Raw genomic sequence first — 18104 nt, forward strand, 5'->3', positions numbered from 1 at the left:
GATCATTTTATAAAGATAGCAATTGTTCTTTAAAATTCTGTGTCCTGGGGCTCATCTAGGTAGTTGCTTTTAGATAATACTTCTATAGGACTAGTAAGTTTGATCCTAGCCATACTTCTCAGCCATTCATATTTTGTTTGGAGGGATTTGATTTAGGCATGTGACTTCTTCCTTTGGTTATGTGACTGATGTGGTAATCTGGTTTTTCTTAGATTGGGCCAGTATGGGAGGCCCATGAGCTGAGCTATGCCAGGCAAAGCTGGTAGATAAGCTGTTTAATTGGATCAAGTAAAGAAATCTCCCAAACTACAGGTCTGAAGCCAGGTTTGTGTGTACAGAGATGGCAGTGAAGAGAGGGAAAGATTGAAGAGGTAAGGAAGGTCGCACTATGCAAGGTTATCTTGTGAACAAAGCAAGTGTGAAAACTAACAGGAAGACTAAGAGTCTGGACCTAGGTCTGTGGGTGTGGAGATGGGCATGGGCAATGGAGGATGGGAAAGAGAAGAACTGACTTACTAGGCAAAAGTGGCCCACAAACAAAGAGTGCTCCTGAACCACAGTACTAGAAATAGGCTTGTGAGTTTGCAGATGGCTGTGGTTAGAAGGGCAGGAAAATGGGAAAAGCTTGGTACATATTTACTCTAGCTCTCTTGTCTCTGTTGCCTTGAAGTGGTGTGAGCCATGTGATTACTTTTGTCCCTTTGCTCTATGACTGAATTCATAAACAGCAAAACAGAATTCATTAGTGAAATATTCTTGTGTTTTCTCTTACTATGGAGATATGAGAGTGTGGGATGAGATAGACTTATAATAAGCAGAAATAACTCATAGTTGTCCTGGGAAGCCACCTGAACCTATGGCAGATTTTACATAAACAAGAAACATTATGCTACTGGCATTTGTTGGGATTATCAGTTACTATATCCTGATAGATAAAAGAGATTTTCTCCACTGTTAATTGATTTGTTCTATGAAGACCTTAAGGCTCTTATTCACCACAGTCCTAGTTCATCCTTATATGTCAACATTAAGCCCTGAGAGATTTGTTGGCATGACATATTTCAATCACTTCAATATAATTTTAATATCCTTATTGCAGATTACCAAGCCCTATACTAGAATATGTACTTAGGATATGTGTATTAACTATAATGCAGCTTTCTGACAGGACCAGAGAGATCCACAGCTAGTGTGGAGAGATATGTAACATGACACAAGAACTTACCTTAAATGGCACATTGTTGGAGGCCTCTAACAATAGAGTAAAACATCTGAAGACTACAAAGCCTACTCTATGTCTCTTCCCCCTTTCTCATAACTAGATGGGAAAACATTGTATGTATGGCATTAACAGTCCACTATAAAAGGTCACATCACAACCAGGAGATAAATATGATACACAACCAGAACGGTTTGCTTCTAAATCAAGGATCAATTGTGTTATAAATAAATTGGGCTAGTCTTCATATATACTAGGCAGAAATATTATTCTGCAGTTAACAGGGCTTTGTGGGGCACAATACAGAATACTTCGACTTTGTATACTTGGAATTTGCAAGTAAAATCCTGTCCAAGCAATATCTACTTCAAAAGTACCATAGCTTTGGCATGAAGATGTCTCTGGGAATCAGGGAAAATAAGTGACTACAAATAAAGAAACTCTTAATGGCCTAAAAGCCAGTGGGCTAAAAAGCAAAGTGAAGTTTTCCAAACATCAAGTGAAGACAAGCAAAGGCCACATTGGAGGCCTTGGTTCTCTGGTCATTTGTTCTTGGTTCTGGAGACAAAAAGTGATCTGTAACCACAATTGACTTTGTTTGGTTCTGAGGCTGTAATTGGAAATTTTAAGAGATAGGTTGATGACTGACTGCACAGAAAGACATTCATATACTTGTTGGTGTCATTTTATTCCCCTACCCCACCAAAAGCAAAGACAAAAGAACTCTTACATCAGTGGAGATGGAAGTAGGAGTGGAGGTGGAAGTAGTGGTGGGGGTGGAGGACAGGCAAGTAAAACTCAGAAGGTCAGTAGCCCTAGCCAATCACATCTAGGGTAGTCTAGGAAGACTGAGAACAGATGATGCCTACTTACTCTGGAAGAAGTAATTACAATTTACTCCTGGAATCTGCAGAAGCTGGGAACTGGTAAGCTATAAAAGAATGGCAAAATCTTGGTGATTTGGATGGGGGCAGTTGACAGAACCCAGGTAAAAGATATACGGTGGTCACTGTAGAGGGGGGAAATGAGAAGATCTAAGATATGGGCAGAGGCAAAAGATAGAGAAGGTAAGGAAGGTTTGAATTATGACTTTAAAATGCTTCAGTGTAGGAGGGCACTTCCAAGGCCAAGAAGGATAAAGCTCACACTCCGGATATTTTGAATAACTGCCTGGAATATTTCAGTAAACAAGAACCTTTGTGACTTTAGTGTTCTATTCCTCTGGTGGAAGGTTATGACACATTCTTATTCACGTGGACTGCTGACAGGTAACATTACATGCCATGTTCAGGCCTAGTGGGAAGCAAAGTATATGTTACAGACTACACACAATAAAGAAAATAATAAGGCTACTTATCCACACATGGACAATTAATGTCTACTTTTAAGGAGTCAAGTCCACAGGTTTTAAGAGGGAACCTGGAGTGGGAGATTCCTATGTGTTGTGGACTATGACTACATTCAAAATGTAATGTTAAGACTGTCAAAATATCCAGCTTGTATTTTGGACCCGTAGACACAAGAAAAATGAACACAATTAGGAACAGGCCATCAGACTTTAGCAAAGTACCAGGTGAAATTAAAGACAGTCCTATCTATAAATATTTTAAGTACTCATGGCTACAGGTTCAAACACTGCTCTTGTCTTTTACTCTTCCAGAACTCATAGACAATGTTTCCCAATATCCCTACGAATATTTTGAAAATGAAACAGCAGGATAAGAAATTCAAGATAGTTGGAGCAAGTAGTCTCACAGCACACAAATTGCCTTTATTTTGCAATTGGACACACACACAAACACACAAAGGGCACAACTGTGCCTGAAATTCTTTTTACTTTTTATTGAACTCCATAAATATTTTCATAAGGCTTTATGTCATTACAACATCTTTTTTGTTGTTGTTAAACATTTCCAAATACACAATTTTGACACTTGTTTGACAGCGTCAAACAGTCAGATAATAGAAACAAAAGGAATAAACCGGCAAATGCAGAGCAGCAGGGGTAGTCAAAATCACTGTTGCCCATCTATTCACCCAGCCCGCCCCACCCCCAAAGCACTAAAATATCACTAGTTGGCTTCATACTAGAATTGTTATAACTCTCTTGTTGCTGTCCTTAATAGATCAATTAAAGATATACACATAGAAAGAGGATGAAAGAAGGAGAGAAAAATTGTATTTCTGTATTTAGGACCTCCCTACAATAGAACAAACTTGCAAAAACCCTTTTGGAAAGAAAATTCAGGCCTCATTGAGTTGAGGAAAAGGGTGTACAGGGCCATGCAGAAACAGGATTATTATAGAGTTTGGGGGAATAACATGGCTGTGGGGATGCAACAGGTTTAGCTACTGAGTCCAGGGAATTGATGAGTTTCCCTTTGGGCTACTGGCAACTGATCTACTTTGAGCCATAGGTGTGGGGGTAGAGTTGGGTATTTTAATCAAAGGAGAGCTAAATTAGTAGTGCTTTCACAAATTACTACATCTTGTAAGGCCAGTTGATTGTATGGAGAAACAGGATGATGATAGGTAATACCCCTAATCTGGGAGCCTTGAATGTTGGACTCAGAAAGGGAAAAGAGAATGAAGGGTCTGGGCAAAAGATACTATAGATCTAGAAATCTTTCAAAACAAGCCCTTCTGGTGTGCATCTAACCCTGGAGAAAGTTCCCAAGGCCAAGCCTAGTGAGGATGGGTAAAGTAGGAAAAGAAGGGAGACCTGCAAAGGAAGTGAAACATTGTAGTCTATGTGCTAGATACCAATTTCTTGCCATAGGAGCTTTTGTAGAGCTCTATCATGTGCTGAGCAGTGATAGCCAGTCCCGAGCCCTGGTGCTCTGCTAGCTAGCCTTAAGAACTACAAAGCCAGACAACAACTTGTAATTTGTTTTCCATAAGGTAAAGATTCTCAGGGGCAGGGCTTAGTCTAGGTCAGGAAGCACAAATTCAGCTTTATTGAAGACCTTATACAGCTATAGTTGCTGTTTGGGAAGCTTAGATCTTTTTTATAATGAAGTCTTTTCTTATGAGGTCCAGGACAGACTCAATCTCCAGATTCCTGGAGAGGGTGGGTTTTCACACTTTTTTACATTCTATTTTTCTCACTGCAATCTCTAGCCACACAAAGGGCTAAATAACAAAGAATAAGCACTCTGGTACTCATGGGGATGCTGCTTTTTGTGGGAACCATTCTGATCAAATGGAAAGCCTGACAAGAATTAACTTCAGTGTTCTGCCTCAGATCTTTTGTCCCCCAGATGTAAAAGTAGCCCTAGGCTTCTCTATCACTTGCCTCAGTTGTCCTGGGACTGGAGTTTGTCATGAACAAAGCCTACTTTGAGGGTCAGAATGGCTCTAACTATGCCTATACTCACAATCCTCTACCAGGAAGATGGTAAGAGCAAAGAAGGAAACAGAGAAGATTATCCATGCAATTTGCTACCAATTAGGGATGTTTCTTATGATTTCAGTGATATAAATTATTGGTGTATTATCTTAGATAAAGCCTTTATCTTTTCCTGATGTTTCCCTATATGATGTTGTTGTCAACCTTGAACTCTTTTCAGGTTAATCTGAAGGTGGCTAATGATCTTGGCCAAGCAGTTTTTTCTTGAATTCCTCCATAAACTTCTAACAGTGATGCCTTATGAATCTGCAAATGGAAGCAGGGATGACCAGAACACTATATAGAGAACCCTACTTGACACCTACCTACTATCTATGGGTTGTTGGGTAGAGATAAATCTCTTCCCCAGTGGGCAGAGTCTCAACTTCGTTGCTTCTAGTTTAGTTAAACCTTTTGTCCAGGGAAGAGATAGGCTGAAAAGGAGATCCATAATAAAAGAGGCTTGAAAAAGAGACTAATGGATTCAAACTAACTCTTATGTGAAAACCTTCGATGATTTAGCATTGCTCTTACCAGTAATTCTTAGTGCTAGAAGAAATCACCTAAATAAAAACTATCCCCCTAACAGAAGTCTTCTCTACCCTCATTACATTCTTTCACTCCTTTGTTTCTGTTTGGTTTTATATCCTTCCACAATACCTAAAACAGTGAAAGCAATAGAAATACCAAGCAGATAAGTCACAGGGCACAACAGAGCATGTCTAGACGGCACAACTGTGGACACAGGGTGCTGGGGAAAGGCTGTTGGTATAACTGCAGGGCTACAGGAACATTTGCAGATGGTGCATGAGGAACAGCAGATGGGAATCCTCCCCTTCTCAGTGAAAAGTGACAGGGAGAGAAATAAAATCCCAAACCCACTACATAAATTAAATTCAAAAGTTATCAGCATCAGTATCATAAGGAAAGAGGAATAAAACAATGCAAATACTCTGTGGTAATAATGACAGGTCAGTGAACTAGAGGATCGAGTAAGTTATCTTAACAGGAAAAAGAACAAAGAGAAAGGGGGAGGGGAACAAGGTTAAGAACTAAAAATTTTAAGAGGGGATTACATGTTTGGAAATCAGTGGTACTTCTTACCAACTATAGATTTCAATTTCTCAAAACAACAGAAAATGGTTTTGGTCCTTCTCTGTGTGTGTATATGTCTGTATGTGTGCATGCATGTGCATGTGTATGTGCACACATGCCCCCACACACACGAATATATGTAAAGGTCTATGTGTGTGCATGCATGTATGTGTGCACACACATGCATGCACACACACTCACTCTCTCTTTCACACACACATTATATATATATATGTATATATATAAATTTTCAACAGTGCTTCTCCGAAAAAAGGTCCATCTATAAATATAATTTTATTTATTTTAAAATTATCTGCCTTCCTATAGGTATTATTTTTTGAAGGGGGTTAACCTACTGAAGTTTTGCCAGAATGGTGACTGGCTGCGTTTCGGTTCAGTGAACTCAAACACTTGAGACTGAGCGATGCTGTCGGGGACCAGGTACTGGCCCTGGTTTAACGGGTCCTGTGGTGGTGGGTAGGAAGGTGGAACTGAGCGGGCAGAGTTGACACCTAGAGCAAATAGGAGATCAAAGGAAAGAGTATAAATTAAGTACCAAGTGAATTCTCAAATTAACAGTGATCACTCACAGTATGCTAGTTTTGTGAGTTTTACCGGGCAACAAATTGAATAACCCTAATTTCAAAACCTGAAATACCTAAACTCTAATAGTCAGAAAGTTTCATATTTTGGACCTTTTAATATTCCCATATTAAAGCTATTCAATCAAGAAAGTTTATACAAATATTCCAAAATTAAAAAAATATGTAATTTTTAATCTGAGGTACATTGTATCTCAAGCATTTCAGGTAAATAATAAATCAACCTGTGCTACAAATTATTTCTTTCCCTGTCATATTTGCACCAGCATCTCTATTTCTATTTCCCATCTTATTTCTAATCTATTTCTTTCAGCCTGTTATCGGTTATCACCAATAAAATAAAATAAAATAAAATAAAATAAAATAAAATAAAAAATCTGGAGTGTTACTTGTTTGTCAGACAGGAAAACCAAGGACAATAAGAAATATTACACCTAAGGTCTAGTACTCAGATCTCAATAAAGTAGAAACTAGAGCTCACATGTGCTGAGTTCCTGGTTAGGATTTCTTTCCAGGAGACCATAATCCCTGAAGAACCTCACAAACTCTTTTCAGTTCTAGACTTTGGTTCTTTTCCTCTCCAACCCTACCTGAAAGCGTCAAAATAATCTGGTTAAGAACTACTGACTTCAGGACTTTCCATAACGATTAAGGCCCAAGTAATTTAGTATTTGGGTTGACAGTGACAAACCTGTATTCAATAGAAAATTGACATTAGTAGTTGACACAGAAAGGAAATTCATAACCATAAGACATGATTCATAGAAAAAAAGGAAATGGAATCTGTGACCTTTCAATGATACTGAGATTATAGACCTTTTTATATTAATGGAGGATTCAAGGGATCCAACTACCCTGACAGTAGTTCTAATGCTAAGCCATCATCAGCCACTGGGACTTCCATAGGAAGAATCATCCAATTCTGTAGCCATTTTTGAAAGGTGGCAAGTGCTAGAAATATCAGGGTTATATGTTAACAAATAATACAGGGACATCATGGAGGAAGCCCTGCTTTATGAATCTCTATTTGTCATTTTCTCTTTCAGTCTTTTGATATCAAATATACAAACTCTAAAGATTTTTTAAAATGCTTTTTCTTAGGGCTCTATAGTTTTGTAATTTAAGTTCACAATGAATTTCTACTTAATTATTACACAAGGTGTGGGTTTATATCGAGGTCCTAATTGGTCTATAGAAATATAATTCAGATTATTTGTTGGAAATATTGCATTTTCTTTGCTGAATTGTTGTTCTGTGTTTGTCAAAAATAAGTCACACATATGCATGTCAGCCTATTTCTGAATTCTTTTTATTAAACTATCTGTATTGCTTCAGTTAATGTATGTATATAATGAGTGTTGAAATTAGATAAATTAGGTACTTCCTTTTCATTCTTATTTTTCAAGATTGTTTTATTTATTGTAGGGTAATAATCTGATTTTTAACTGGTCCTAAAGTCTATGAAAATAGAGGCTGTGTTTGTGATTCTGACATCATTTGTATTGATAAATTCAATTGGGTTGATGCATTGGGAACTAGCACTTAACCCAAGGAGTTATATATAAATTCTGAAAACCAAGACAGCAGAAAGTATACAAAGTAGAGTAAAAAGGCCTTTTTATGAGCCAGATAACTCAGAAAAATAGACGGTTGATAATGTCCCATGGTGTTACAAACACCATGTGAAGGGGACATTAGAACAATTCCTTAGCTAATGGCATCTGTCTGAAAGCTATCCTATCAGTTTTCCCTTCATTATTTCTAGAATTCATTCAGAATCCTAGAGCTAACGAGAGAACAGAAGGAAAGGACTGGGGAAAGTGATGTCTTATTAACATTACTCCTTCCTCAGAACAGTAGGAATGCTGTCAGTAAAAAATGGCTGCCAGTAATTGAGATGAGGGAATCAAATGAGCTCTTTTTTTTTCAAACAAGAGATATCACCATCATCAGGACCCTGAGATGAAGAGGGGAGAGCAGTGGTCTCAGAATCAAGATGACTTAGGTTAAAAATCACTTTACCTTGAATGTTTTCAGTTTCTTAACCTGGAACAGGGGCTAATAGTGCCATTTTCTTTGGGTTACTATAAAGATGAAATGAAAGAAATTAAGAAACTTGGTACTATGTAGACACTCTAGAAAGCGGAAGGTAGCTCCTTCTTTTTGCTCAACTGAGCACTTTAGTTTTGTTCTGGATCATGAAAAAGAAAAGAAAAACGATTTCAAATTTAAGCTGATTATATTTGAATTTGAGTTTTTCAAAGGCGTTTCCATGTATGCCTCGGAGAAAAATTATCTTGTTTCAATTTGAGGCTCTTCACTTTGGTTTGGGGCTACTGATTAGCTAAGCATTTTTAAGACTACTGAAAGAAAACTGAGAACATATCCCTATATATTTGTTAAATAAATTATATACATGCATTATTGCCTGCCTCTATCTAAATTATTCAAGAAATCTTTCTTATTTTGAAGTAAACACAAAAATAATTTTATTTTGTTTTGTTTATGTAGCCAATAATATAGACATGACTATCCCACATCCCTTACTCTCAAGAATGAAAACACTAAGAGCAGTTGTTACTTGTTATTAAGAATACCTGGCTTGCTGGAAACTATTCCAAGTGAACTTCAGTATGAAAAGGAGCCAAGGAATGTGAAAACACATACCCCATGATTTCCTAGTCACACACAGACAGTGAGTGGATCTGAAGGAGTAAAGGCAGAAGTACCTTTCTGTTTAGAGGCTTTTCTCACAGTCATTGCAGCCTGTCTCTTCTGATTTTCAGAAATCTCAAAGCCTACAAGAGGAAAAAAGTGAACTTTGTTATAAAAACCATATACCTCCATACACTGCAAAACTGAGTATGCCTTTCCTTTAAAAGCTATCTGAAAAATACATCAAAAGAAAAAAACACTTGAAACAAAATGCTGGCAAAGATGTTGGGAAGAATGAACTCTTATTCGCAGCAAAGCAAAATTTGGTAGAGTTGTTAAGGAAATCAATATGGAGGTTTCTGAAAATATTAAAAATAGCACTACCATATGACTGAAATTCCTGAGCACATCCCCAAAGAATTCTATATCCTACTACAGAAGCACATGCTTGTCCATGTTGATAGCTACTCTACTCGCAGTAGCCAGGAAATGGAAGCAGTTTAGCTCTCCACAAAATGATGGCTACATAACAATATATGGTACATATGCACAATGGACTTTTACTAAGTTAAGTAAAACAAAAGTACAAAACTTGCAGACAACATTTAATAGTAGAAATTTATATTAAATCATGTAGCCCAGGTTCAGAAAGACAAGTGTAGCAGACCTCGCTTATATATGGAGCCTCAATTTTAATATGAGTGCGTGGGCATAAGTCATGAAATTGGAGAAGAAACTGTGACAAGGAAAAATGAAGTTTTGAGGGCGGGAAAAGTCATAGAATATATGTTTCTTGAAAGCAGAAAAGAGGCGCCTGTAGGTCGAAGATTATAACGGGGACAGGAAGATAGGTGTTAAGACTGGGAGAAGAGAGCCAACAAAAAAATTCTGTCTAAAAATGCCATAGCGAGGGGGAGGGGGATGAGAGTGGGGGGAGGGGATAACATTTGAAATGCAAATACAGAGAATATCCAATAAAAATTTAATTAGAAAAATGCCATAGTGAAACCCATGCTTTAATATGACAGCTTAATATAAAATATTAATATGTATGTACATGTGCATATATGGTTGTGACAAGAAATAATAAAAAATGGAAGCCTTGAATTTGAAAGCAATAAGGGAAGGGTATTGGGCAGGGTTTGGTAGAGGAAAGGGGCAATGATATAATTATAGTATAATCTCAAGAAATAAGTTAAAAAATTTAAATATAAAAGATCACTATCATTGATCTAGTAACCTTTCTAGAAAATCCACTAAAGTAATTTGTTAGAAATTTGGAGAAGAACTAGCCACATTTTTGAAGTGCATGCCCAGTAGTACTACTGGATAATAAGATTTTTAATTTTCTTAAGAACCTCCATGGTGTCGTTTTTAGTGGTAATTCTTGTTCATTTGATATTTTCTTTTTGCTAATAGTTATTCCAAATGGATGGATGAATCATTGTGGTTTTGATTATTCATTTTCCATTAATTATTGAGATTGATCATGTTTTCATTTGTCTAGTGGGTCATTTCAAAGTCTTCTTTTCAAAAACATTTAGTCATACCTTTAATTCATATTTTAATTGGGTTACTTGCCATCTTGTATTGAGTTGTTTCAGTTTCTTATAAATTCTGGAAATACTGTTATACAGCACTATCCTTTGAGCTAAACATCTGTCATCTTTATAAGCCCAGCTGTGTCTGCTTGCAAAATATTATCACAAGTGTATCCAGATTGCCCACTTAACCAGGTGGATGTCATTCTACTCTAATTATATGTGTTCTTGTTTCCAGGAGGTGCTACAGGTCAGTAAAGACTAGAGAAAAATGATCTATTTATGTTATGCAGCCATGGCGGGCACCGACCTGCCAGTTGGCTGCCTTAGGTTCGCCTGTGCACCTGGCCACAATCCTTGCTCTATTCTATAAGTAAGTCTAATATGCTCACTGGCTCTTCTGGGTGAAAGTTCTGTAGAATTAAACTTTAGTTTGTCCCTGAATCTCTAGACTGCCTATGGATCCCGTTCCTTTAACTGTGCTGCCTTGTCTGGCCTCGGTGGGAAAGAACGGATGCACCTAGTCCTGCAGAGATTTGATATAGTAGGGTGTGTGGGGGATACCCACAGGCAACCCCTTCTCAGAGGAGAAAAGGGAGTAGGGGAGCAGTGTGATAGGAGGACTGGGAGGGGGAGCAATATTAGGATGTAAGGTGAATAAATAAATAAGTTAATGGGAAAAATAAGACTCTAAGTGTAGTTTCAATGTGGACTTTAAGATATGGGAAGACAAGGATTACTACATCTTGCTGGCCATCCATCTTTTGCTCTGGACCATTTCGTTCCCTAGCATGTTGAGGCATAAGAACCTTTAGTATCAGAACTCAACAGGTAAACAGATTTTTTAGAGACAACTTTTTGCAATTTTGAACATATAACATTTAAATGTAGAATTCCATTTATACAAAACGTGGAGCAAAGCAAGAATTAGAAAGGTTGATTTATTTGCTGCCTCCTTAGTGCTGGGGATTGAATAGGACCATATGCAAGCTAGGATAATACTCTTATCTTTGAACTACATCCCTTCCCCTTCCTTTTAAAAACAGGCTGCTGCTGTAGTTCAGATTGGCTTGAACTCATGATGATGCCCAGGCTGGCCTTGAACCTGTAGTCGTTCTGCCTCTATCTTCTGAGTGCTACAATTACAGATATGTAAAACCATACCTGACTGTTGATATTTTTTATTATAGAAATAGGACCTTGAGGACAATACTGGGTAGTATTTAATAAACCACAAACCCACAGCCACATAAACTGTTTCAATGCAAAACCAATGTTTTATTTTGAATCTAAATGGAATGAGTGGTCATGGTTTTTGATATTATTATATTTTCAGTGATTTATTTTTAAATAGTTCTAGAGTATGGTGACTAAGTACATATAATGTTAATTATAAGTTAATATCTAAAGTGATTTATCAAGAATTAGATATTCAGACACCTTTGCCCCAGGGACTAATACTACTACCTGAATGGAGGAGGCCTACATAGCCCAACTATGATAGATATCTGTTTTCATTTTACTATGATAGATATCTGTTTTCATTAGTAAAATGAATGTAACTTAAGCTATGCACATGTAATTTGGTCTTCCCAGAACTCAGTATAAGAATGACATGAGCCCACAATCTGAAAGGGATGGGAAGTTTGTGAATAAAAGCAGACCCACTGCCTTGGTCCTCCTCAGAATTATATTGATACTTTTTGCCTCAAGAGTTGCAAGGCCCTAGTTTTTATTTCCAGCATCACAAGTGAAGCTATCCATCTCGTCAGTATAATTCAAGCAAGTCTGCATTGCTTTGACGAAACATTCATAAAAAATATTCTCATATACCTAAAGACAGATCTGTGAATGTATGGAGATTACAGAAAAAAATGTAAACTCTTTTTGTGTTTGTTTGCTAATACATATGAGTATAGAGGTAGGAGAATCAAGTTTGGAATTGACTTTTGGTACAATATTCCTATCTGATAAAAGGTATTAGGCATAAGCAATCTGTAACTCATACCTATTGGTATTCAATAAGACCCAGAATAAAAAACCACCATAGTGACTTAGGTCAGCTTGCAACAAAACCTTTCCTTTGACTCTGAAAAGATGAGATCAATTGTAACCCTCTATGGAGAGTTCTTCACAGTTATATTTTTCTTTCTGCTCTCAGGTCACTTACCAATTTTTTCATCTTCTTGTACCATTTTCCTCTCTTCTCTGAACGCTCTAAGCCAACGTATTTTCTCCTCCAGTTTCTTGGCAAAGAACAGATGCACTTCTTCTGTTTCCTTGTTATGAAGCTTGAAAGCGTTTTTCATGCTGACATTAAAGTCATCATCTCTGCCATCTTCAATGTCAATTACCTCATATTTATCCATGTCAATGCGCCCCTTGTAGTATAGAATGTCTCTCCGGATTAGGTCCTAGGTGGGAAGAAATAGGTTATTTGTCGGAAGTACAGGCAAAGTGGATGCCAAGAGAGGTGACATATAGTCACAAAAGGACACAAACAGTATTATTGTTCTGGGATATAAATGAAGATTTTATTGTCTCAATACATGCACTGAGATGGCCAATGGACACTGACAAGTTGGTTAAGTAGGTGCTCTAAGTGATTTCTGATGGAAACAGATGCAGAGACCCACAGCAAACATCAGGCCGAGCTTGGGGAGCTTGTGGAAGAGTGGAGAATAGTAAGTGATCTGAAGAGGTCAAGGACACCACAGGAAGAACCACAGTGCCAGTAACCTGGGTTCAAGGGGCTTACAGAACCTGGGCCAGCAACTACGGAGCATGCAGGGGCTAGACCTAGAACCCCTGCACATTTATAGCAGATGTGCTGCTTGCTCTTCATATGGGTCCCCTCACAAGTGGAGCAAAGGCTGTCTCTGATTCTGTTGCTTGCCATTGTATCTCCTTTCCCTAGCTGGGCTAACTGGTTGGGCCTCAGTGAGAGAAGATGTGCTTAGTCCTACTGTGACTGGATATCACAGGGTGGAGTGGTACGCAAGAGAGGCATCCCCTTCTCTGAAGAAAAGGGAAAAGGGTAATAGGGTAAAGGATTTTTAAGGGCTGGACTGGAATAAGAGGAGCGGAGTATTATTAGGATATAAATGAGTAAATTATCAGTGAATAAATAAGTAAATTAATGGAAAAAGGAGAATTCCTACCTCCGAAGACTTACAAGCCTTAGTATCAATCACTAGAATGTAAACTGCTTATAAGCAGTAGAAAGGAGTATGCAATAAAAGCAGGACCAGCAGGGGATTTTTCATCTTCCAAAAACTTGGCATGCTTACTAGAGGCACAAAATAAGATTGCTAAAATGTGCTAAAAAGAAAAACAAAAAACAAAAAAAAAAAAAACAAAAAAAAACAACAACAACAACAAAAAAACAAACTCAAGCAGGATACAGAGAATAAGATTTTAGATGAAAAGGCTATGAACAACAGAGGACAGTGAAAGAATATGAGTGCAATACTCATAAGTGCGACTTCTAGATGTTTAACACATTAACTGTACCGCTTGAAGTCAGAAAATTGACTTTATCACATTAAATAGCTGCAAAGCTCCAACTTAAATATAGAGTTCCCATGCTACAAGACCAACCGTGTCCAGCAAATGTAACCTTGAGTTTTTGTGCTCCTTCAAAATCCTTTTGGCAAACCTCAAACTTTGATAAACCTCAAAAGTCTACTGCCTCTTGTAGCTTAAACTGTCCAAGCTAAATATGAAGAGTTAAGTACTATGAGTCAAAGAAAAGACAAATTCTAATATTTTCTATTTACATGGACACTGACTTTAGGAATTTGACACACAGTCAGGGTAGGAATAGTACTTTCTAACCAGCTCAAATGAATCACACAGCTACTTGGGTTCACAACAATGTATCCTTTTATCTCCAGACAGCTCTCTTATTTTAATCTGTTCAACCTGCATGGTCAAAGTCACATATTCTTCCCCCAAAGAAACCTCCTCTCATTATATATTCGAGCCACTGTGCCCCCACCTTGTCTAAATTCTAACACTGACAGCTCTTAAACACTATTCACCCAGATCATGCCAATTATAGTTCTTACTTTTGTTTGCTCGTTGAGATTGTGCTCAGCATTCTGTCTTCTTTGAACTCACAACACTGAGAGATTGTATATAGACGGTTTATGGGGGTCTTCTGAACACAGAGAGACAACAGCACCTTCCTGAGTCCTGCGGCTTGCAGTACTGTTGGTAGTTAGCTTCTAACATGACTGTGTGTCTTCACAGGGGTATAGCAATAATAAGCCCCGAACAGATAATATCTGGATCACAACTTCCCTGTCTAGTGGAGTTTACTGTTTCTAATGGGATACCAGCCTTTCTCCATTTCTCTTTTTGTTTGTTCAAGTCAGGGGACAAATAGAGTTTAGTACTTCTCCAGGGTTGTACAGCCTGCAAATACCAAGCTTTTGGCCACAGCCTGGGACTCCAGCAAGGAGCTACCCTAATCCCTGACATTATATAAGTCAAACAGCTCAGATATTTCAACTTGATCCCACTAGGTAATCCTAGGATTTAGCAAGACTTCACAGGACATTTTGTACAAATGACAGATGCTACAATCTGGAGTATAAAGCAGTTCAGGATTATAGTCTGCCTTATTCATTTACCCCTATTACTTTAGAAGGAGTCCTGGCTAATCGATCCCAGCCAAGAACACCCCAGTTTTCTATCCAAATCCTGGGGAATACAAATGGACAAGGGCAGGCTTGCTTCAGTCACAATTATATTCCAACATATACAGTACATACTTAATAGTCAAAATAAAAATAATGATGACAACGATGGCAATGAGGATGTAAACAGCAAATTATATATGCCAACTGCCATCCTAACCATTGTGTATTTGTCAACTTAATTACTGCTGACAAAAGTACTACAAGGTAAGTAGCTGCATCTAAGGATGAACCATAGACAGAGCTGAATTTAGGATTAAATAGTGGAGCCAGGCTTTGGGTCTAGAATATCTGGCTCTAAAATCTCTAAATTTTATTTTAAATTTTATTTTAAAGCAATATGCTATATATTGTTTTAGAATAAAAGTTGCTAAGTGAATGATTACCAAGATGACATATACTGTAATTGTACCGACTGCTGACATTTAGTAAATACACCAACAACTATATCTGTACAGCCTCATTTAAAGTTCACGATTCTCTTTAGATTCCTATTCTTTTCAAGTGAGGAATAATTATAAGCAGAGAAAATGTGTTCACATTTGGACAGCTCATTAGAGAAAAGCCATGGGTACCCTCCAGCCTGGCTTATTACTCCACTACTTCCCAGTAGTTAGTGTGGTTCCCATGGCCAGCCTTTCTGAAATGTGCTCTACTGCTAGTTCAGTCAAGACAGTGAAGAAAGTAGATACAATTAGATGAATAAAAAGAACAGACAAATAAATGGAAAAATAGATCTAAAAAAATACTGGGTTAACATTAGACTGAATAATAAGAAGAGTCTAGTATCCACTTTTCCAGTTTTAACTTCCTTGTCTATCTTATTTCTATTTTATTCCAGTCTCTTTCCTTAAAGAAAATTATTTATTTGTGTATGTACCTGAATGCCTGTATTGAAAACATGTGAGTGCATATGAATGTAGAGTCCAAAAGAGAACACTGAATTCCCTGGAACTAGAGTTATCGGCAGTTGTGAGCCAACATGCTGGTACTGAATGCTAGGTACCCCATGGAGCAGTGAGTGCTCTTAACCACTAAGCCATCCCTTCATTCCCCACATCCCTACCCTTTAATGCTATTGTTGTATACGGGTTGTTTAAAATGAATGGCTCTAGTTCCATCCATTTTCCTGTACAAACTCCCTGAACAAAAGTCCTCTGTCCAGTAAGTATCATTACATGTAATTTAGCTCTTATCCCTCAGAATCCTGTGAAAGCAAGAGAAATATAGTGCAGTGATGACAGGGACAATAGGACATGTCTGAATGGTGCAGGCAAGAATAGTGAATGCAGAGAAAATGTTGCTTAGGACAATAATAGGAATGTAGCAAAATTGGTGGATAATGGGAGAAAGAGGTCTATTCTGTTCTACAGTAAATAACGAAAAGGAGAACAAAAACCAAAATAGGAAGAATTATCCCAAAACATCAAAATAATTTCAAAATAATGATATCAGGGAGAAAACAGAAAACATCTACAAAACTAAACTAATAGAGGAGCAGAGGCCAGTACATAGGATAAGAAGAGAGACAACAAAAGGGTCTTAGAAATGACAAGGAAAGAAAAGGAACAGAAAGTAAAGGAGCTGCTGGTGTCTTTCATGTGGATTATAACTGCTATTTTAAAAGTACCCTCTTCTATCCTCCTCTCTGCAAGACAAAATACAAGTTGCACAAGCTATTCAAGCTCTTATTCGATTCCAAAGCCTAGTGTACAAAACAGCTGAGATTGTGTTTACTTGGCTGCAAGTTAAAGGAATCAGAAGAGTCAGACAGAAATTCAGCAGGTGGACATTAGTAGCTGAATATTAAAGAACAGATAGAATATTTAAATGTTTCCTATATTACCAGTAGTGGATAATTATTCAGTCCACAGTTGGGTAAATTGAGTGATGGGGACTTCACCAATTTATAATAGTATGTCTTTTGTTAATAAGTTGGGGCTAAACAGCTTCATATGTATCTACAACAATCTTGCCCCTCAACTGTTACTTCATATGCATGGATCTCATTCTTTGCAACAATCCTGCCGATTATTCTCCTTGAATTATGGGTGATATAAAGGAGGTACAAAAATACTTGCTTGACTGAGAAAATAAGCATTATCTTTAAACCAGGATTTAAGACCAGACTCATTTAACTTTATCACTCCATGTTACAAAAAATTATGAGAGGCTCTAAAGTGGTAGCAGAAAAAAAAAAAATAGATTTTTAGGGGGCTGGTGATTTGGCTCATTTGAAGTCGTTAGTTTGATTCTTGGCACTGCATAAACTAGGCCTGGTGACATGACATGTGCCTGTATTTCCAGCACTTGGGAATGTAGAAGCAAGAGAGATCAGAAGCTCAAACTTCTATTCTGATACATAGTGGGAGCTCTAAGATATGCTGAGGGCCAAAAGACCCTATCTCCAAATAAATCACCCGACTCCCACCCTGAAATACAGACTCTCTCTGTGAATCTCAGTCTTACAATCTAGTACTTGAATGTTAAGATAGAATACAAATAGAGTTCTTAATGAAACATTATTTGTTCTTAGAAGCAAATGCTGAGCTCTCATAGTCAACTAATCTCTGCCTAAACATTTAGACTGTTTAATAATTGATGACCAAATTTGAATAAGCATAGTGGGAATAGAAGTCACTAGAGTATAACCTAGGGACAGTTTAACTATTTTAGTTCTAGACTGGGGAAGGGAGCTCATTGGTAGAGTATTTGCCTTAGGTCAATCTCTAGCCTGAGGAATCAAAACATGAAAGTTAATTTCATATATCATTAAAATATCACAATATTTCCCTGGTAAATTTGTGGTGAATACTGAATTAACTTAATGACTATAAACTTTAAAAAATAGAATCAGAGACTCATTCAAATAATGCCAATTCATCATTATTTTATATTCAT

General features: G+C 37.4%; 1 protein-coding gene across 5 annotated transcripts in view; it reads right to left on the reverse strand.

Annotated features, from left to right (window-relative positions):
* Positions 1–5976: 5976 nt before the first annotated feature.
* Positions 5977–18104, reverse strand: part of ARHGEF9 (Cdc42 guanine nucleotide exchange factor 9) — a 93557-nt gene continuing 81429 nt past the window's right edge. For 3 of the 5 annotated variants that reach the window (XM_080909526.1, XM_080909524.1, XM_080909525.1), the window contains exons 8-10: positions 12671–12914; positions 9034–9102; positions 5977–6214 (exon numbers count right to left, since the gene is read on the reverse strand). In XM_080909526.1, coding sequence (XP_080765652.1) covers positions 6033–6214; positions 9034–9102; positions 12671–12914 — 495 coding nt within the window. In that variant the 3' untranslated portion in view covers positions 5977–6032. Of the gene's footprint in view, positions 6215–6787; positions 6895–8326; positions 8389–9033; positions 9103–12670; positions 12915–18104 lie in introns of those variants that run through there. The other 2 variants (XM_080909528.1, XM_080909527.1) reach the window with 2 other exon arrangements.

The sequence above is a fragment of the Micromys minutus genome (genome assembly GCF_963924665.1).
Source record: "Micromys minutus genome assembly, chromosome: X".
Taxonomy (NCBI): Eukaryota; Metazoa; Chordata; class Mammalia; order Rodentia; family Muridae; genus Micromys; species Micromys minutus.